Source organism: Gallus gallus, chromosome 1 (genome assembly GCF_016699485.2).
Source record: "Gallus gallus isolate bGalGal1 chromosome 1, bGalGal1.mat.broiler.GRCg7b, whole genome shotgun sequence".
Classification (NCBI taxonomy): Eukaryota; Metazoa; Chordata; class Aves; order Galliformes; family Phasianidae; genus Gallus; species Gallus gallus.
In genome coordinates this window covers 56,755,547-56,777,476 of record NC_052532.1, presented here as the reverse complement: position 1 = coordinate 56,777,476, position 21,930 = coordinate 56,755,547, and the positions used below count along the sequence as shown (strand labels likewise).

At 45.3% G+C, this 21,930-nt stretch overlaps 1 protein-coding gene across 3 annotated transcripts in view; it reads left to right on the top strand.

Annotated features, from left to right (window-relative positions):
* The first annotated feature begins 871 nt into the window (after positions 1–871).
* The window catches only part of KDM7A (lysine demethylase 7A), a 59,249-nt gene continuing 38,190 nt past the window's right edge, over positions 872–21,930 (top strand). For 2 of the 3 annotated variants that reach the window (XM_015287467.4, XM_015287459.4), the window contains exon 1: positions 872–1,030. In XM_015287467.4, coding sequence (XP_015142953.2) covers positions 915–1,030 — 116 coding nt within the window. In that variant the 5' untranslated portion in view covers positions 872–914. Of the gene's footprint in view, positions 1,031–11,358; positions 21,585–21,930 lie in introns of those variants that run through there. The other variant, XM_046910118.1, reaches the window with a different exon arrangement.

Genomic DNA, 21,930 nt, shown 5'->3' with positions numbered 1-21,930 from the left:
CTTTTCCAACCTGCATGATTCCACGATTCTATGAAGATGCCCTGGGATATGCTACTTCCAGACACCTTGAAACCATCATTTGTTACTTGGCAGTTCTTTCTACTGCTGTTAAACTCAGGACTAGCTCTTTGGATTGGTGGTGTGTCCACGGCTGCATCCCGAGTTGTGGAAACACAGGGCCGCATTAGGAAGCAGGACAGCTCCTAGCTGCTGCTTAGGGGCGGGGGAGCGAACACGGCAATGCTGGAGGCACGGTGTGACAGAAAGGAGCCGGCCCAGCACACCTTGACAGCACCTTCCACTCAACCCTCCGTCCCGGCGCCGAGCCCGTACGCGCTCGCACCGGTTTGCGCCTGCGCGGGCAGCCCGACCTTCGGGTGTCTTCGGCGCTGCTCGGCTGCTTCCGCCGCGGTTACGTAAGAAGGGGAAGGGGAGGGGGGGGGAGGCGCGCGCCGTGGCCCGCGCTCTTTCTCTCCGTGTCCTCGCGGCACCCTGCCCCTCCCCCACCGCCTCCCCGCGTGACACGGCCCGGGGGAGGGGGGCGGGCCAGCGCGTGCCTCCCCTCTCCCCGCCCCCCGAGGGGAGGGGCGGGCGGGCGGCACGTGCGCTCCCCCTCCCGGCAACCAATGGGAGCCCGCTCCTCGCGCACGATCAGTGGGAAGTGCGGAGCGGCCCGCGGGGCGCAGGCGCGGGGCCGTCTCCCCCCCCGCCCCCCGCGCCTCCCCCCGCGGGGGCCGGGTGACGCACGTGCGCGCGTCCCCGCGCGCTGTTGTCCGCTCGCTCCCGCGCCGCCTGCCTCTGGGCGGCGGGGCGCGCGCGGCGTGTGGGGCTGGCACGCGCGCTGTTGTTATTGGTGCCGGCGGCGGCGGGCGGGGGAGGAGCGGCGGGCGCCTCAGTCAGGGAGTTCTTTAAAGATGGCCGGAGCGGCGGCGGCCGCCGCCACCCCCGTGTACTGCGTGTGTCGGGAGCCCTACGACGTGAGTCGCTTCATGATCGAGTGCGACATCTGCAAGGACTGGTTCCACGGCAGGTAGGCGCCGGCGGGCGGCGGGGAGCGGCGGGGCGCGGGACGGCGGCGGCGGCGGCGGGGCGAGGCGACGCGGCGGGCACCCCCCGCCCGGTACCGGCCGGCGGACAATGGCCGCGGCCCCCCCCGGCCCGGCCGCCCTTCGCCCCGCGGTCGGGTCGCTCCCGGCGCGGTGCCGGCCCCGGGCACGCCGTGCGAGCGAGCGGCGGCGGCTGCGGCCGCGGGCCCCCGTCCCCAAAGTTGCGGCGGCGTGGGGGACGCGTCCCCGTGGCTCCGCGCCGGGACGCGGGGGCTGCGCGCCGGGGGCCGCGGCTCTCCGCGGGTTTTGTTCGCCCGGTGACGGCCGAAAGCCGGTGCCGGGCGGCCGTGTGGCGTGCGTGTGCCCGCGTGCGGATAATAGCGGGCTGCCGGCCGGGGGGGCGGCCGAACAAAGGAGCAAGTTGGGGGCCGGCGGCGCGGGGCTCGGCGGGGCCGGGCGGCGGGGCCCGGCGGCCGCCCCCATTATGCGGGGAGCCCCGGCGGCGGCGTAGGAAGTGCGCGGTGATTGACAGCGGACATTTAAATACCCCGTCACAAAAACGGGCGGCTGGCGGTTGTGGCGCCCCCTGCCGGCGCGGCGCGGCGCGGCACCGAGCGGGGCCCCCGCACGGAGAGGGGTCGGGAGCGGGCGAAAAGCCCCGGCTGGTACCGGGCTGCGGTCACCGCGCTGCGCGGCTTCCGTGCCGCAAAGCGAAAGGAGAGCTTCCAGTTCTTCGGGTGCTGACGTGCTCTGGCTGCTTTTTTCGCTCGTGGGTTTCCCTCGCCTCAAAGCGCGGTATAGCAAAATATGTTCAGGCAGCTCCGTAAGTTGTATAAACGGGCGGAGCGCGGCTGTCACGCCTTTAGGGACAGCGTCTCACCGTTCAGAGCTGGAAGCACAGTGCCTTGTTCGGGTTATGGGAGCTCTGTGTAAGTTTCTCAGAACTTGTTCCTTGCAGTAAAGGTGCAGGTCGGCGGCTCGCCGTGTCTCTGTATACGTCTCTGACTCTGAACTGGCAGTTGCTCTGTTAGCCTGAGCCAAAACACCACTCCCGTGTACTGATATCACTCAGTTACAGCCACGCTGGTTACTGACGTTGTTCGTAGAAGAAGAGCATTGACTGACTGATAAAAAGCCGCGGTGGACCACTCCACGGCTCTGTGAAGCCTGGGGCTGCATAAAGACCGCAGCAGTCGCCGTGCTGCCGCACGGTCAGTAGGGCAGTGATACTGAGCTGCTGGGGAGCCCCAGGTATGTGGGGGAGGCTGCTTGCAGGAGCTGGCGGCCGCTGCGCCGGGCTCTGGCTGCGTGCTCCCGGCCGGTGACAAAGGGACGGGGCCGTGGGAGGCCTCTGTCCTCTCCCAGCTGCGCTCTGCTCCGGGGACTCCTTCCATTGGTTGGAGAGGCGGGAGGCTGCCGCCGGGTTTCTGATGGAAAACGCCACAACCTGAGATCTTAAAGTTCTGGGTGAATTGGCTTCTTGCTCCTCTCTTCCAGCCCGTGCGTTGGAATTGTTGTGACTTTGTTAGGAAGCGTGTAAAACCATGCTCGATGGAGGCTGCGTTGTGCTGGCGGTACACGCTGCTGCGTTAGAGGCTCTTTGCTGCCTTCCCGTGTGTAGTCAGGAGAGTGCCTCAGTGCTGTGCAGCCCGCCGCTCTGACAGATGCGTGCCAGCCCCATCGCGTTCTGCGTGATCCTGCACTGTCCATCTCCAAATGACCACTTTGGCTTCTGTTGTCCATATACTAAGGCTGTCAAATACGCGTTTCCTTTCTTCTGGCAAACACTGTGATGTGCCTTACGAGGTTCTGAGCCTGTGCTCTGGGCTTAGTTGCTCTGTGTGCAGGCTGAGCGCCTGGCCACAGCCTTGTACAGCTACAGTCTGCTCAACAGAACACTGTAACGTGTGTTTGTGTGCTGTGGGCTTCATAGTTTCCTTGGTGCTTTGCACAAGAGAGACAAGCCGTAATTCCCTTTATTTCTGTATCTACCTGTTCATTTTGGTTTTTAAACGCCCCCCTCAGCCACCCGTCCCTTTCTGCCTTGTCTGGAATACCCTCCAGCAGAAAAACTCCTTTACCTCTCTGTGTGCTCAACTTTTCCTTGAGGCTGTCCAGTAGCTCCTTACACCTGCGTAAGCTCTGGGCTTTGTCTTCTGACGTTACCTGGTGTCCTTGCCTAACCCTTGGCATTCTTTGCCGTCTCCAATTTTTGATGCTCTTCCACAGTTATTAGGTCAGCCCTGTCCTGCCTTCTTTTGTCCCGGTGATACGTACTGTCTGTGCAAGGTTAAAGGTGTGTGGCGTGGGCAGGCGCGTGGCCCTGATGTACAGCTCACTATTCTTAGAACGTGTCTGGAATGTGCAGAAATCCTATTGTCAGCATGGAAGTCTTTGTCCTTTTCCTATCCATGACTCACGTACTCAGCTAGATCTAGGGGCACCGCATAGATGTCACCTATTCTTGTGTACCGGACTTGAAGTAGATCTGAATGAACTTACGTTTCTTTAAGCAAGTGATGCAGCTTTTGTTTGCACAATGTAATGTTGTCTGAAATGCTTGAGAAAGGAGTAATCGTGGAGTTAGCTTTCTGGGGCTGCGTGCTTTGTGAAGCTGCGCTGGTACGGCGCCGGCTATAACGAAGCATGGAGAAGTCAGTCAAACTGACAATTAAAAGCTGTAAGTGTCCCTGTGCAGCTTTCTGTGTGGCACTTTCTCCAGCGATGTTTTGTCTGTCAGTGAGCGTACGCTGAGCTTCCAGCATGTCTCGGTGGCAGGTAGGGTAGAAATTATCCAGTGATGTATGCAGTTTGCCTATTATGTCAGGTGTAGGAATCATGCTCCCCAAACAGCCTTTGCCATTTAAAATGCGTGTAACCTTTTTTGTTGGTTGTTTTTTTAACATTGAAAATGATTGCTTTTTATTTTGTTTTGTTTTTGAAACAAAGGGAATGGATTATTCTCCAAAGCCAGAACGATGGGGGGGGGGGGGGGGGGGAGGAAGGGAGCATCCCTTTTGTTCAGAATTAAGGGTTCTTCTTAAAACTTCATCATTATGTCAACAAAGCTGTGCCCTCTGCAATTCCTCATAAAGGGAGGAAGGAAACGCCCATCCACCTTATTGCAGCTTTACATGCGGTTGCATCTTCAGTGATTGGTAAATGAAACTTGGTAGCTTAGAAATCAGCATTTTATTTGAGCAGGTTTGGGGGCAATAAAGGAAATCCTGCTCTCAGCTGTGTGCAGTGTACGTATCATAGAATCACAGAATGGCCTGGGTTGAAAAGGACCACAGTGATCATTCAGTTTCAACCCCCTGCTATGTGCAGGGTTGCCAACCAGCAGACCAGGCTGCCCAGAGCCACATCCAGCCTGGCCTTGAATGCCTCCAGGGATGGGGCATCCACAGCCTCCTCGGGCAACCTGTTGCAGTACATACATATGTATGTACTTTTGTTACTACACAAAACCCAACTGCTTGCATTTCTATGTAATCATTTTAAAATTGACGATTCTTGTTCTCAAGATGAATTCTGTGTTCTGTGAGGCCTTCTTGAAAGAACTTTACTTTTTTTTCCCCTTATCCTGGAGCAGTTCACTGACGGTAGATATAGAACTTTGCCATTGAGCTTTTGATGTTTTTTACAACTGTGCCACGAAGTAGCATCATTTGAAAAGAAAGGTGACTCATGTACTTTTTGAGGATGGTTATTTAAATTGCAAGTACCTTGAGGTATAAATTCCTGGAGAACACAGTTTTTCTGCTATTTGTATTGATTTAAGCACGTTCTTCCTTTAGTCCCTGAAGAAACATAACATTTCTTGGTTGCTCCTTAGCCCATTCTCCACTCCAAAGTCAGGGTTCCCTCTTGCAGCTGTTAAGAGGGTGCCACGTGTCCCACTGCCCTGCTTTGCACTCTAGGGACTGACTGACTCCTCAAGAAAAGAAGGAAAAGTATATGCCATAGAGGCTACCATTCCTGAATTGGCTCTTTGTTTGAGGCTGTGTACATGAGGTTCTGCATCATGGGCTCTACCAACCCTTTGCTGCTTGGACAGGCTGGCCTGCTCCTGACTGCAGGCTCCTATAATTTCTCTTGGGCTGGGTCAGTGCTCGTCTGATTGCTCGGTGAGTCAGCTCTGCTCAGAAAACTGAGCAAAACCATTCTTTTGCTGGGTTAAGAGTTTTGGTGGGCTGGGATAAGTGTCGGCCAGTTGCAGTGCACCGCTCAGAGCTGTGTTGCCGGAGATGACGGTGGGTGAGGAGAGAGGGGGCAGCTGCCCTGTTGGGTTAAGTGGAATGTTTCTGTGTCTCAGTCCGCAGATGCAAGGCCACCTTGTGTCTGATGTGCTCAACCCAGATCCCAGATGTGCTCATCGACAGGGGTCCTTGGTGGGTGAGGCAGCTGCTGTGTGTGGCCCAGAGATCTCCCATCTGCAGAGATGCGTGAAGCTCCCGAGCTTCTCTCACAGGGGGCAGGGGATGGGTGCAAAGACTGTTACAAATGCCTTTTGGTGTGGATCTTCTGTTTATTGAAAATTAGCACCTTGTAACTGTGAGACACGTCTACATATGTTCAGGAGCCTGAGCTGAATCAACAAATTGTTGTGTGGTCACTAGAGCTTTCATCTGGCACCAGAGGCTGTTGAGCTGACTTGCTGGCTTCTATGATATGCAAGCTTTAAATTCTCATGGCAACTAGGAGTATGTTTTAGACCTCAGCAGAAATCAACACGTTTGTTGTTTTTATTTCTCTTTGGTTTTGCCTTGTTTCCTTTGAGTGAGGTAGAGGCTTGAGCTCAAGTCCAGTGAGTTCTGTCCTCTGCCAAAGAATTAAGGAATTTCGAGTGACTCTGGCAGTGCCAAAGCTGAAGTGGTTTTGGTTAAACTGAGAAGAAGCCAGTAATAAAGATCCCAGACTAGCGCCTGTGTAATTGGTTGTTTCAGATCCTTTTATAGTCTTAATTTGAGTAAGCCATGTTTCCCCCCCGCTCTGTTCCCATCTGTGAAGTGGGAAAGCTTATTAATATATATTAAAGTAGATGTATTCTACCATAACAAGCACCATAAACTAGTAAATATTCAAATTCCTTCATTTTTGAAGCTGTAATAACATGTAGTATTGTATGTATGAGGTTTTTCCTTTCCAGTTTTCTTGCAAAACTGGCTTTGTTTGAAGTATACGTATACCTGAAAGTTAATGCTTCTTTCCTTTAGACCTGTAACTTGGTTTGTGGGGCTTTTTTGTTTTGTTTTTATTTGATGTCCTGGAATAAAACAGCAGCTAGCTTAGAATATGCATTCTGGCATAATAACAGGAACAAGAGAAAAAAGCAAAACATTGTCCAGTCAACATTTCTGAGAGAAATGCTGGGGGGGGTCCGTAGCTGAGCTTTTAGAATTAGGCTTGTGACAGGATTTTAGGGAGCTTCTAAACAGTGCTTAGAATGCTATTGGTTTTAATGTCCGGAGTAAAATTTCATTGCCTATTAAATGTTAGTTGAAAGATGCAAAGTTTCAGCCTTAGTGATTTAAACGGTGCCTTCTGATTTCTTGTAATGCTGTGATTGATCAACATCAGTCTTACTGATACCATTGTTTTCATTTTAGCCATTCTCCATAGTGTAAATGAAGGTCGTGGTTTGTGTAGACGAGCAAATAGTGAATTTGTTATCGGTCAGTTAATTGATGATGATCTTGTATATCAGAATGTCGTTTGCTGATGTTTACGTAGCACTTCTATGTCTTCTTTTCCCATACTTTATTTAATATGTGCTTAATTTGACTGAGGAATTCAAATATTTTCCAAAGGCTCCGTTTTGTGACTTGCATGTCTACAAACTGCAGGGGTGGGAGAGGTGTGTGTAGGAGGCGGCTGCTCTGTGTGCTCTTTTCTGTCTGTTCTGCACTACGGCACCCATCAAAAATGGAATACATTCCTATTTCTTTAAACTTATCTCGATCTGTTGATTTGTTTATAATGCTGAGTTCTCTTAGGGAAACACAATGGCAATAAAATGAATTAAGCCTCGCAGTGGAGTTTCATTCTGTTAACTGCCAGTGGGCAAAATCACATTAGTTTTGTTTTCACTCTTCATTTGTGGTTTCCAGCTTTTTGTGGACGGTTACCATATTCGTTAGCAGTTTTGATGAGCTCAGTTCAGTTTTATGTGCGCTTCCTATATCATCCTTTGAAAGATCATGCGATAGTGTCTGTGCTCTGTTTACATGACAGTTGGCACAAATTGAAGATGAACTCATACTCTTCGCATAAATATTTATACTTGCCCTACATAATTTTAAAACAAAACACCATTGTCTCAGAACAGCTCTGAGCAATCAGCGAACACTTTCACAGGTGCAACGTGCTTGCTTCAGAAACAGAATAATACTCCGAGCTTTCCAGTTGTCTTGTTGCTAAAGTACGAACGTCTGATTAGCAACATCACCATGGCTTTACTGGTGATGTAGAAGGGAGACTTTAGTGAAAATGTACAGCTTTTAAAATGGCAAAGCTACTTCTCATCCGCTAGTCCTTCCTAATGTACTGTAGCATCAGCTCGTGCATGCATAGAGATAGCAGTCTGTGGGGTATGAACAGCCTTCAGAAGTCTGCTATCTGGTGGTAATGTGGGCTTATGTGGCTAGTTACATCTCCTCAGGTCAATTCTGCTTTTGAATGGAATTAATATTTAATACTGTTTTCTCCATTACTCCGGCATTAACTAAAGTAGAATTTAAAATCTGTCTTTCTCATTGAAAATACCGAATTTGTTGCTGCTCAGGCAGCCGTGAATGCTGACGTTTGCTACAAAAGTAAGGAAGCTTTCTTAAAACTCTTCAGCATCATTCTGTCTGCAAATCCAACTGGAGCGAGGATGAGTGTTGTAAATTTTTAATGCGTTGCGGTATGGAGAAGTATATTTATTTTCATTTGAGACTGTCAGCTGATCTCGCGTGCAGCCTGGCAAATTCATTTCATAAATTTAATTGTTTGTTCCATTTACGTTAATGCTTTATTCACTTAAAAGCTCTTAAAGCACTTCTCATGGAAACGAGTGCAGAGCGAGGTGACGTTCTGAGAAAGGAAGCCTTTGATATTCAGGATGTAGGATTGATCCGATCTGTCGTTCTTTACCAGCTCTCAGGCAGTATTTTCTGAACAGACTGACATTTTCCTTTTGGGATATTGATGTTTGGGGATGGATAGACAAAGGCCAAATTGTGTAAATGAAAAGCAGCCAAACAAATTGCTGTGTCTTACTAGGCCAAACCGCTTGTAAAACTTCTGCTTGGCTTGCCAGTGGTATGGGTTTCTAGTTTTGTTTCAATAACATCACTCAGAGCTATTCAGTAGATGACTACATCATGCAGTTGGCTTGCAGTGCAGCGTTGGGAAGAACAGAGGTGGCATGAGGCGCTGCAGAGCCAACACGTGCCTTGCAGGAGTGCTGGGGACAGAGCTGTGAGCAGCACGGGTGGCTTAGAACAGCACAAGAAGGATAGGTATGCTGATGTGATGCTGTGCCCAGGCAAGTGTTGCCCCTCAACCTCTGAGGATAATGCTTTCTAACTTCACGATGGTGTGCCATGTTGGCATGCCACAGCCTAAAGCCCAAATGAGCTGTCCTTTTAGGCATTTCACTGTGCTCTGTTGTTTATGAAGGAAAGGACCAAAAGCATGTTAACAAAAGTGATGTCCACACGTAGTCTGTTAAATCTCAAGCTGAGTTCTTACTTCAGTGCTTGTCTTCACTGAGGGTACATCAACGTGATGTGAAAATGAGCAGCAACTTGCTGCTGCTGTGCTCTCCTGTGTCAGTTTCTGGGACCTCTGGGGACATCGTTTGAAGTCTCTTAATGCTTCAGTAAAATGTGCTGCTCTTGTAATGAGCATGGAAGAAGTAGCTTTGAATGCTGCCCTTATTCTTGCTAAGAAAGAGTGACTTCTAGCTGTCAGTACTGAGTGATTGGGCTAGCATCCCTACTTAAAAGTGGGGGTCTCAAAGAAAACTCAAACCCTCTACAGATGTGTAAAGATTCTTACTTCTAGCTAGCTGTGGTACTGGGTGCTGTACAGACTGATTAAGGTAAGAAAAGTGGAAATCTTGTATACTGGAGAAAGGAAGTTAGCACTGTTAGTGCCAGTGCTTGACTTGTTAATGTGAACTACTGTTAACTGTTTCTCATGAAACTAAATCCATGCCTCACATGCAACTGGTATTTTTCCCAAAGTGATGTTATGTGGGAGGAGAACGAGGAAAGGGGGCAAAATCATGAGGAAGTTGTACAAATTGGGAAATAAAGCTTTGGCTTTTCAGTATGGTCAGATGATCAGTATTGTAAATCTGAACGTTACTTTGTTGATCTAAAACAAACGAACAAAAAAACCAACAACAAAACAAGAGAACCAAGCCTGTTAAAGTGTCTGCTACTGTGACCAAGCTCTGCTGAGTGATGTGTAGAAGACCTGTTCTGTTGCAGCCAACATCAGGCTTGCTGATATTGGCACAAATGCATGGTTGGGTTTTTGATGACAGCAGTTTTAAGGTGTACAGAAAACAAGTGATATTCAACATTATTTTTTTTTCCCTGTATCTTTACAATATATTGTATACAATATATACAGAATATATATTTTATATTCTTTTCTATTCTGGGTGGAATCTAACCTGAACTGGCTTCATCGTGTACAATCTTAATTCTTGTGTTCTCTGAAGATGGATATTCAGTTCGAGGTTATCTTATGCACTCTAAGGTTTGAATTGCTGAAAGTAAGAACTTCCTCTTAGAGAAAGCTTACTCTGGGTGTATTTAAACAGTTGTACAACAAATTATATTGTAAAGTGAGGGAGTTGTCACTCTTCAAATAGCTTGATGAGTCAGGTGTTAGGCACATTTAAAGTCCTTCTCACCAGTTCCTGAGATCATTTGTTGGAGGAAGAAAAAAAATACATTCATAATTGGGGTGCACTGTCCTTTTCCTATAGGAAGCAATGTTAAATTGATCAGTAGACCCAAGAAAAAGCGTTAGTATGCTTTAGGACACAAAAAAGGTTGTGCAGTAACATGTGCTCACTTGTTTGTGTTCAAGGAGGGCAGCAGCAGGACTGAAGATAATCTTGGCTGTGTCTGAGTGCCCTAACCAGAAGGTTGTTTGGGTTATGTTACATTCTTTTCTGGCTGTAATTCCTGGATCCTCTTCTGCAGAGTAAGAGCCGTCAGTGGGGAGATAAGGTGTGTCTGTAATCAAAAGTGGCCCTGAGATGAGCATTCCCTGGAGATGTGTGGGTTTCAGCTACGACAACCGGAGTGAGCTCTGCTGTCCACCTCTGTTGGAGAAACAAAATAATTGGTCCCCTTCTAATCCCCGAGCTATACTCTGTATTCTTAGTGCCCCATCGTGGGAAAGTGTGACAGCTGTGCTTTGCTTGGCTTCCCTGCCAGTGTGTCTGGCGTGCACTGGTGGGTGAGTGGGAATAGACAGAGCTCTGGTGATTCTCAGGTCAAGCAGTGGAGTATGAGAGGAGTTTAGATACCTCTGTGGTTGGCCATCCTGAATGTAGGTAGTCATTAGGGGGCCTACATCCTGACTTCAGTGTTGCCCTGATGCCTTCATACGGGTAAATCCTTTTTCCCTGTTTTTACAGTTTCCCCTAGTTTTTCTCTATTATGAATTTGGAAGTATTCCTTTCGTACAGCTTTTTATTGCAAGGCTAAACCCTATTGCACATCCTGTTCTAACTAATCCACTATTAACATCGTGGAGTAAATCTAGCAGTCAAATTATGTTTTGTTTAAACCAGATGTATAAGTGTAGTGATAGACCCAGAAAACTTGCACAGGATAACTGAACAATTGAGGATAGAAAGGATCATGTAGTCCAGCCCACTAGCCAAACAAGATCAGTTAGAACAACCTGCTCAGAAAAGTGTCCACAGCATCCTTGGACAATGTCTTCCAGTGTTAGGCTGACCTCACGGTACCAAAGAAAAATTAAAAAATGGAAAGAAAAAATAATTCTGTTCAAATGGGACCGCATGTGCTTCAGTTTGTGACTGTTGCCTCTTGTCCCATCACGGCTGTGAGAAGTCTGCCTCTTCCCTCCAAGTGGATGTCCCCCTTCACTTTCTCTTTTCTCAAGGCCGAAGATTCGTAGCTCTCAGTGCTCCTCATCTGAAGGCTGACTTAGTTCTTTTCTCTCTCTGTGGCACTTGGCTGGACTTGCTCCAGTGCCTCCTTGTTGCTCTTGTACTGAGGATCCCAGGACTGGATCCACCCTGCAGGTGTGGCTGTGCTGGTGCTGAGCAGAGGGGAAGATTGCCTCCCTCCATCTGTGGGCAGCTCAGGTGATGCAGCCCAAGATTCCTTCAGCCCTGTGCTGTGGTTGCTTTACTGGGTCATGGTCAGCTCGCTGTTTGCCAGAGCCATGAGCTCCTTCCACAGAGCCACATTCCAGCCCGTTGGTCTCCTGTGTATATCAATGCAGACAAAGCTGAAGACCTGTAATAACATATGTTTTCATTCTTGAATTGCAAATGCTTCATTTACTTAACTTACATCAAAACATTTTCATATAATCACTGCTTGTTGTATTGATGCCCAAGATAAAATGCTTGGATATGTTGCTTTTTTTGGGCAGACTTCCTGTCTTCACTCACAATCAAATCAAGCAAAGTTTGAGCTAGAAATCTTCTCCTGAAGAATTAATTTATTGTTTGGTTCCCCCTCCCCCCCCAAAGTAAGTGAATCTTAATGTCTTTTATAATTTTTACAGGAATAGTAAATGTCTGTGCTCACTTTCAGGGGACCTCTTATATTAGATCCTCTGCTTTATGTCTTCCTGTGTGCATTTCTGTTCCAGTGTTATTTGTGTTTCTCCCACTGTGAAGAAAAAGGAGGCGTTGTAAGAGTTATATGTATGTGTGCCAGATTGATATCTATATATGTGTTTTTTTTCCCCTTCTGAAGCTGTAGAACTGGGTTGCATAGACTGTGATGTAAAGATTACCTCTAAAAGCGTTTGTGTCCAAAATCTAGAGCAAAGGATGTGATTTGTCCTTTTGCAAGTAATGTAGACAACTGTAGATAGCTTATGATAAAGCGAAGCTGGTTTCTCTAACCTGGATCTGAACTGTTTAGAGCTTTAGATTAAAATCAGTGTGTCAAATTGTAACCAGAACAAAAATAATCGATGCAGATAAAATTAAACCTTAGTGCTGATGTAACTCAACTCCCGAACTCTGCTCAGCTTTGTTCTGTGCTATTTGAAGTTTCCGCGTGGCCTGAAAATAACTATGCTTCATTAGATCCATCTGAGAAGGATTGAGCAGTTAGATTACTGTAGATGGAATAATGTGTAGAAACAACTTCTTGATACGTTATAGACTACACAGATGCCGTTTTGCCAGTATGCCCCTCTGGACCTCTATAAGCAGCTGAAAATCCAATAAAGATCCCTAAGTGATGGGCATTATCCAGTTGATTGAAGGAGCTTATTCTACTTACAGCTCTGCCCGCCAGCCAAAGTAACATCTGATATTTAAACTCATTATTTGTGTATCTGAAACAGTTTGCTTGTATCATAGCTTAAATAGAAGTTAATGTAATCAGCTACTCCATCTGCGTTTGAAATGAGGGTGGCGAGCTAGAGATGATGAGCCAGTTTGCTCTCGGATTTCTTCAAAAATGAAGCATCTGTCTCTGCTTGCGGTTGACTGCAAGTCTATTTGCCATGTAAAAGTCAGGTATTTCAATGCTATAGAGGACATCATATACTCTTTAGTGGCTGGAAGCTGAAGAAATGATTCTGCTAACAAAAAAAGCTTGATCAAGGGACAAGAGTTCTTGGCAGTATCTGAAGAGGATTGTAGACTGAGGGGGGGGGCGGGAATTGCACAGCTGAGAAGCAGAGGAGGTTAAAAATATCTTTAAGCCTTTTTCCTTAAAGGAAGAGAGATATTCCATGATTTAAATTTTGAAGGAAATAAATTCATTTTGGGTACAACTGCAGAGACCAACTGTTCTGGTGAGTGTTAGGAGGCCTTTAAAACCAATCACCATCTGGTTCAGAAACTTTTAAAGCGGTTAGGTGATATGGCATATTCAGTTTAAGGCCCCAATTAAGAGGTGTGTAAAGCAGGCTGAAGGCAAATTTGCTGTTGCTGCCTTCTATAAAAATAGCCACAGTAAGTAACCCAGGAAGAAGGGATTTGCAGCAGTGGAGTATTAAGGCTGTGCTAATACTGGTTAATGGTGCTAGACTGGGGGAAATAGGAGCAGGTATTGCCTCTTTGCAAACTGCGTTCTCAAAGCATGCCTGACATTGCCCAGTGCATGGGCACAGTCCTTGCTTTTTTTTTTTTTTTTGGTACTTCTGTCAAAAAATGACGTTTTGGCATTTCTGTCAGCGGCTCAGGGGAGCCTTTGGGTTTGTTACCTGTTTGCCTCCAGAACTTTTACTATGATTGAGCTTGAGAATGAGACAACTGATAGTATCTACTGACAGCATTGCTCAAGATGTTGAAAGATTTACAGAATGTGCATTGCATGAAATAACAAAGTACTGGTACTATTTGTCATGTGTCACAGTCTTTCTAAATAGCTCATCTCTATTAGGCAACCTGGTCTTTCTAAATAGCTCATCTTCATTAGGGAAGCTGAATAACCAGGCAGCACACTGTAGGCAGTGCAGTCCAGGCCCTTCATTGCTGCGGAGCAGTCAGCTCTTCTAGACGTTGGGAAGGAAGTGGAACAGCTGAAGGCACTCCAACAGTGTCCCACATGGATCAAAAAACACTTTTAATACGTGGTGCAGTTCACCTAACTGTTGATAGGCCTGATACCCGGCGTTAGGGATTTGTTTGTTACGTAAGCGTACAATATTACGTGTTTTTCGTGAGGCTGCAGTGTAGATAGCTCTGCAGTTGAAAGACTTACAAGTGAGCGTGCAAGATCCGTTAGTATTTTTTATTCAATCTCTTGAAACAAATAAAAAACACCCCCAAGATCCACACCCGAAGAAACTACTGCAAAAAATCCAATCAAACAAAACTGGCACCTGCAGCAGCTGTTCTTGGAGCTGAAGCTACTGATACCTGGAAATGTCAAGGAACTGATAAAGCTAAATATCTCTCCAAAGAAGGGCTCAGGATACCTGAAGGTGGTCAGACTGAGATCACCTTAGATGCTGTGCTCTCTGAAAGTTTGCATCACCTGGCATTCACTTTGCACCCAGCGCCCATATGTGCATCTGGACATGATAACATCTTAATTCTCTGTTGTGCAGAGAATATGGCTAAATTCTAGGCAGTTTTTCAGATTGATTTCAGAAGAGCATCTCTCCCTGCCATCTGGTTGTGTAAGCTGTTGACAATCTACTAACTCATACTAGTTCTGAGTGCTAATGACTAATGAGGGCAGAGTTATGCAGCAGGCCTGGCGACTTTCATTGTCAACCGAGACAGTTCTGCTTCTTACAGATTACGCAGCCCCACTGCCTTTCATAGATTGGCTCTGATAGTTGTCTGACTGTGCTGCAAACTAGCTTGGTAAACAGGGACTAAACTGGTTAGGTTAGTTTCTGTCAGATAGGCAGGTGAAAACAAGTGGCTTTGTCATCATGCAAGTACTGGGGCCATTGCAGAGAAGGGAGTGAGTGTTGGGAGTGAATAGCTTGCCTCTTCTGGTGGCTGCCAGCTGTTAAATCAGTGCAAGCTATATCATGTCACTGCTTCCTAACTTGTCATTTTGGGCTGAACCTCAGTTTCTCTTCAAAGACTGCTTTTGATTCAATTAATTTCTCTCCTTTCCTCCTCTTCTAGTGGCCTCTCTCTCCTAAAACCTAATAACTGGTATGTGCGCTTGTTGTACAAAAGGGCATTGCCACTGAACAGGAGCACAAACCTGCTACAGGCTGTGCACCGTCACTACCACTGACATTTGTATTGGCTGTGCTCAAATGATTTGGACACCCCTACTCTTAGAACTACTCTAAATCCAATGTTAAGCCTTTCTTTCTGCATCGCTTGTGGGAAAGATAGAATAGCTTTCATTTACTTCAACATGCATCTAGTAGTTACAAGTCTGTTAAGGCAGTATCTAAAGTAAGATGGGACAGCTGATTTTTTCCCCTTCCTTGGTGTGTCAGACTGGGAAAATAGTGGAGGGCAATGAGAGTGTGAGCTGCAGCAGAGAGACTGAATTCCTGAGTGGAGCACTTTGCTTCATATGTGAAGGGTTGTGCTGATTACTTGTTTTAAAGGGCTAAAGAAACTTCCTTTAGGTCAGATTGCTGTAGGCTTTTTTTTTTTCTTTTCTATAAATCTTATGCCATGATTTGCTTGCTGGTGTCGTCCTGTTTTATCTCAACTAATCATTTTCACACCAAAACAAGTCCTTCAAATACAATTTCAGCGTTTAAAAGCCTTTTCCTCTCTGCTCTCACTGACACACTATTTAGTTTTCGGGTCTGCTGTACTTTACTTAAATGTGATTTTTCTGATCTTCTTGAGGCAGCTTATGTTGATGGCAATGTACAGTAAATGGTCTAGGTTCCTTCAGGCCTTCACTTCTGTAAAGCAATGATTTAAGAAGGACAGGGACAAGAAGTAATTATAAGTGTTCTTTTAAAGCAGCTTAATGCAATCAGTATAGTTGGGAAGAATAAGCAGAAATGTCAGCTTACGTAGGAAGGAGAGGGAGGTTTTGTGTCTGCTTAATGGATGATACTAAACAGAAGTACTTCGGTGAGGTTAACTCTGCCTTGTCATGAAACCATTACCAGCAGAATTACTTCTCATTAAACTGCTGCATGCAATCCATGATGGTTAATGCCATTATGAATTAAACTGGACTCTGTCTCTTCCTGACACTCTTACATGCTAGTGAAAAGGTTATTTGCCTTCCGAGGGTGTTTTTGAATGTAAAGCTCTTTGGATAACCTGAGCGTGGACTTTAACTGCAGTTTGAAAAGATGTTGCCCCTCCAATTTGTATAATTTGTAGTAGTTACAATACTATATAATAATAATAGGTTTTCCACTGTGTAAAAAATCAGCTTTCCACATAACGCTTTCATCATATAATTACGCTGATTGTACCAGTTGTCAAAATATTTTGTAAAAGTAATGGTCCTTTCTCTCTTTCTAGCAATGTATTTAAATTCTAGCAGTCTCATTGTACTGATAATTTATGTGTTTGGGTAAGAGTGCATATACATTCTCAGAAACTTTGCAGCTCGTGCTCCAAGTGGACTGGAATTACAGAATGGAAGAATCGGTGTGCAAAAATATATATTTCAGTGTTGTTTTCCTGAGATTTTAGGTACCACAGTGATTATATTGAATACATACCTACACCCCTAAATGTAGGGAGAAGGTTGTGTGTAACTGTAACTGAACCTATATCACTGTCTAACTTAATAGTTTTGTCCCATTGCTTCTCCCTTTCTTACTAAGCAGCTTCTTTTCAGAACCCATTCAGTGAAGCTGAGCTTTCAAGTGCTGCTTGCATAACTTGCAACTGCTCTTTAATTTTGGCAATAAAGGCAATAGTATTTTGGCAATATAGGCAGTAGTATTTTGGCTTTTGTTGTTAAGCTTGAACAGATTTGAAACTGGAAGTAACAATGGCAGACTGACATTGTTGACAGGTAAACTGAAAAGTCTACTGTAGTACTTACCTACTTTTTACATAGATATTTGCTCAGTATTTGAATAAAACGTCTCCCATCTGTGATGATCTGAAATTTAATGATAAGGTCTGATACTTAACAGGCATATATCGGTCATCTTATATGCATGTATTGTCAACATAAGGTGGCTAAATCGACTTTTTTTTTCCCCTGTAACTGAGCAGACATTTTTAGGAAGGTAAAATAGTGTAGAGATGGAATAAACCAGGATATTTCCAAATAACATATTGGAAATACCACCAACTTTTATATTTGGTAAATAATAAGGCATTACTTAACTTTCAACACTTGAGCTATTCATGTTTATAACTTTAGAAACCCTCACAGCAAGATTCTGTCTAAAAAAGTGAGTTGTGCCTGGTTGGTTTTTTCTTTTTTTTCTTTTTTTGCTGTGGTTTGACTTGCTGAGCTGATCTACCACATGGCGCTCATGTATTAGGTCTGGTGGGAGACACAAGAGGCAGTGGTCAGGTAGGTGCAGCAGGGAGGGTGGGACATTTCTGTAGCAGCAACAACTATGCTCAGTGGAACTGCATCCCGAGGTGTGAAGTATTTTGGAAAAGATGTGTGGTATTGTCTAATTAAACATGCTATCAAGAATCCTGAGCCTGCATTTTTGATTGCAATGTCGATTAAAAAAGTCAAAAAAGTTTGGATCAGACTGTTGAAAACCAAGAGATCTTTTGGCCTGGACCGTTGTATGTCCTAAGAAGAAGGTAAGAGACTTGAAGGAAAAAAAAAATTCTGAGCTGTAAACCTACGTGTAAGCTGCTGAGGACACAGTAGATATTCCTACGATGACGTATCATGTTTCCTCTTCTTCTGTGTGATGCTTGCAAGTACGAAGTGTCGTGCTGGTGTTGAGAGAAGTGAAGGCTAACATGGGAAACTGATCATGTAGTGCAATTGCATCTAGAAAGGTAAGTCCATTAGGCTGTGTTCTACTTGATACTGAAAGAGGTGAAAAAGTTGCTTCTGGTATTGAAGACAGGCTGTTTTGAAGCAGGATGGCTTGGGCACGGGTATCTGTAAGGAGAGATAAAGTGAGAATTAGCCAAATAGTGGTCATCGGAATAGGAAGAGCAATCTGAGCAGTTTCAGACATGCCACAGTTACTGGCTGAAATTAAAGAGAAAATGAGAGCACTCTGAGGAAAAGATCAGAGAATTGAATTGAACGGGATGTGAGAAGAGGCAGTAGCTAAAATTCTTTCAGGGGCATAGAGCTAATTGCACACATTTCAAAACTCATTGAAGGAAAGACTTTCAAAAATCCCATTTGTTTAAATACGTTATTGGGCTTGTGAATGATTGGCATAGTTTACTGTGGAAATGAATATACTAATGAAATGCTAAGACATGTCAACCCAAAGCAACACGAGAGAAGAATGTATGTGTTTGCCAAAGGAAAAATCCCTCCTTGCAAGGATGCACAACTGAAGCTGTTTCTCTGCTTCATCAGTTTGAGAAAGCAGTGAAGGGAAGTAATGCTCCTTCAGATCCACAGATCTGTTCCTCTTGAGCAACAGTGAATCTTTACTACAGGTACTCAAGTGATTGTACTCTTCTAGTAGGATTCACAGAGTGGCTTTTTGATGATAGAATGGCTCATCCCATTCCAACCCCCTGCCATGGGCAGGGCTGCCCGGGGCCCCATCCAACGTGGCTTTGAGTGCCTCCAGAGATGGGGAACCCACAGCTTCTCTGGGCAGCTGTGAAAGAGTGAAAAATTTTCTCCTAGTGTATAATCTGAGTCTCCCCTCTGTTATTTCAGAACCATTCCCTCTTGTGCGATCGCTATCAGAGCATATAAAAAAAATGGTCTCCCTCCTGTTTTTGAGCTCCCATTAACTACTGGAAGGCCACAATGAGATCGCCCCAAAGCTTTCTCTTCTCCTGGCTGAATGAGTTCAGCTCCTTATACCTTTCTTCACAGGAGAGGTGCTCCAGCCCTCTGATATCCTTGCAGTCCTCCTCTGGACTCTCTTTAACAGCTCCGTGTCTTTCTAGTGCTGGGATCCCTGAGTCTGGGCACAGTAGTGTAGCAGGGGCCTCATGAAGAGATTGGCTTAGCAACTATAAAAACCAGGCTAGTCATGGAGTTCTGTATCCTGTTCTGGCCCCCGCAATTCAATTCAAGATGAGGATAGGTTGGACAAGGTCCAAAGGCGAGCCACAAAGATGATCAAAGGGGGCTGGAGAAACTATCCTACAAGGAAAAAGATGAATGGGTTGGTTCTTTTTGCCATGGAAAAGAGAAAGCTTGGAGAGATCTCATCATAGTATTCCAGCATCTAAAGGGCAGCTACAAAGATGATGGAGTCTCACTTCTCCAGGAGTATCATGGAGAAGACAATGGACAATGGGTACAAAGTTATACTGGGTAAAGGTTTTGTCTGAGTAGAGAATCCTTTGAGGTAACTTTCAGTGTGAAAGGTGTATGAAGTAATGGAGGAAAGGAATAGGAGACTGAGTCAAGGGAAATGGTGTCCTGTGCGGGAACTGGTTTCTTACTGCATTCATTCATTTTCATTCATATTCTAATAAAGTGAAACAACTTTTCAAGTAATGTTGCCGACTTAAGGATGTGGAAAAATGAAGGCTTGAATCGAGAGTGCTTTGTTTTTATTTTTTCCCCTTGAACCTGGATTCTTTCAGTCAAACTGAAGCAGTTCAACAATCTCAAATATTTCACACCCATAGATAGTCCATGGTGCTTACTCACTCTCCCTTTGAAACAGAAGACAGAGAGAAAATGCACTGAAAATAGTTCATGAGTTAAGAACAGGGAGCTCATTTGCCAATTACCCTCAGAAGCAAAGCACTCAGCATAAGAGAGATTAATGTAACCTATTGCCTGCTGATAACAGACTAGTGCTGTGAGAATGAAAAGCAAAGTGAAAACACCATCCCGCATCCATCCTTTTCTCTCTCCTCCTCCTGAACAGCACAGACAAATGAGGAATGGTGGCTGCTGTCAGTCCACAGTTTGTGTCCGCCACTCCTTTGTGGTCGCTCTGTGCACCTGCTGTACCCTGAGCTTCTCCAGAAGCTGCATGTGGACATGTGCTGTATGTAGATCTGCTCAAGCTGCTGTCATGGGCAGCAGGGAGACAGCCTGCTCTGCCATGGTCGTCTCCTGGTCTACAGAGAGCTGACCTTGCTGGCTGCAGAGCTGTTTCTCTCTTGTTTTCTCAGTGCTCTCCCTGAGCTGCAATTTGCAGCTGTTTTTCCTTTCCTTCAGTCTGCTCTCCCAGAGTTGCGCCCAGTGTCTCCCATGGCTCAGTGCTGGCTGCGGTGGGTGCCTTTTGAAGCAGCTGGGGTTGGCTCTGATCTGATCTGGGACAGCTGCTGGGCGCTGCTCACAGAGGCTTCCCCTGCAGTCCCTTGCTACCAAAACGTTGCTTCATGAAGTCAGTGCAAAAGATTTTGGACTTCTGGATTGCACGAGACATAGCCTAAATGCGAAGTTGTTTAATTAACATACTGAAATTATCTGTACTATCCTTATCTCTGAACATCTAAATTAATGGCATTGCTGTAGTAGAGAACAGCCTTTGTAAGGTCTTCTCTGTTTGTTTGTTTGTTTGTTTTTTGGGGGAAAGAAGACTTGTTTTTCTTTCACATTAAAGCTGGGATCTGTCAGTATCTATCACATATGTTAAATAGTACTATTCTGGTTGTTTTACATGCGCTCCTTCTGTGTATCTAGAATTTGAAGAATCCAATGGAAACTTCAGACTAAAGCAAAACCATTCACTTTCTTACGAGACTTTAATCTGGAGAACTGGTTTTCTGAACTTTGAGTAGCAAAGGATTTCTTCACTTGCCAGGAATGGGCATGTTGCGTGTGGAAAAACATAGCACATCCCAAATTCTTCTCCTGCCTCTTGCTGACCTTGCCTTGATGCTATAGGATTAGTCTGAAGCTTCCCTGCAGGAGATGAGCAATTCAGAAATGAGGTAACATATGCTGCAGACATTTCAACCCAAATGGGTGGAGAGGTGAAGGATAATAATGATATTTCATTCGGGAAAATAACCGGTGTATTGTGGGTATTGCTGTGTTTGAGTATGTTAATGCTTTCCAGGCTCTCTGCTATCTCCTAGTGACCTTGCTTTAATGCTGGAGGTCCAAAGTTGTACTTATCACAGTAATTGATTGTTCGCTTGTAGCTGGAATGATTTATGTCACATTTGTCTCTGTATGTTGTAGAAAGAGACTCGGGAAAGTGACTGGTAGTGGTGCTGTGTGTGATTGATAGACTCCATGGCTTCCTTTTGTCAGTGCTTGTTCTTGAAGGTGCTGGAACCTCATGTGCCCTTTGCATCAGTTAGGCATCTGCTGCTATTTTCCCTTCCCGTGTCTCCCAGTTAGTATTTTGCCTTTCCATTTAGTTCCGAGCTTACAGTATAAATTGTAGACTGAAAACATTTGCTTTCTTTATACAGTGGTTACCAACTATTTAATACCATTCTAGTGTCACCCGTCTCTGTACGCAAAGCCTGTGGTGCCTTCATGAAAGGCTATGGAGTTAATGAAGCTGGAGAGTGTGTTCAGTAGTTAAAAGAATTTCTGCTTTTATTTTCAGGTTATCTGTAATGTTTTATAAGAGAATAAAATTAATGATCTTATGCAGAATATGACAAACAGTTGTCAGAGCTTGAAGGAGCTATTGCTGTGCTTTTCACAGTTCTTGCCATTAGCCAGTTAATCTGGCTGAGATGACAGACGGGTTAGATAGATACCAAGAAAAAGGAATAAAAGCAGTAGATGAAATTTTTGCATGGAACACTGTGTCCCATTGAACAGTTGCACGAACTTGAGCAAGATACAGCCCAACGTAAGTATCTACAGCTGTTTAAAAATCAGAAATTTAGTTAAAATGTGGTGATTCCCTAATGTGTCTATAAAGCAGCCTTCTGATTTGGGACTTTCAGAGTGAATCTTTAAAACAATTTTCTTATAAAATTAGGATTGAGACACCGATCTATAAAAAGAGAATCGAGTATATAAGCAGAAAGAGATGGGATATGCATTTTTAAAGAATAATAACTTTTGCCTTCGTTTCTGTTTATATGTCAGCTGAATTATCATGCAGTAACAAATTCTACAGTTGTGGTCTTAAAAAGAGAAATGAAATATTGCAAGAATTATAATGAAACTGGCAGCTGAGTTTTATATTTAGA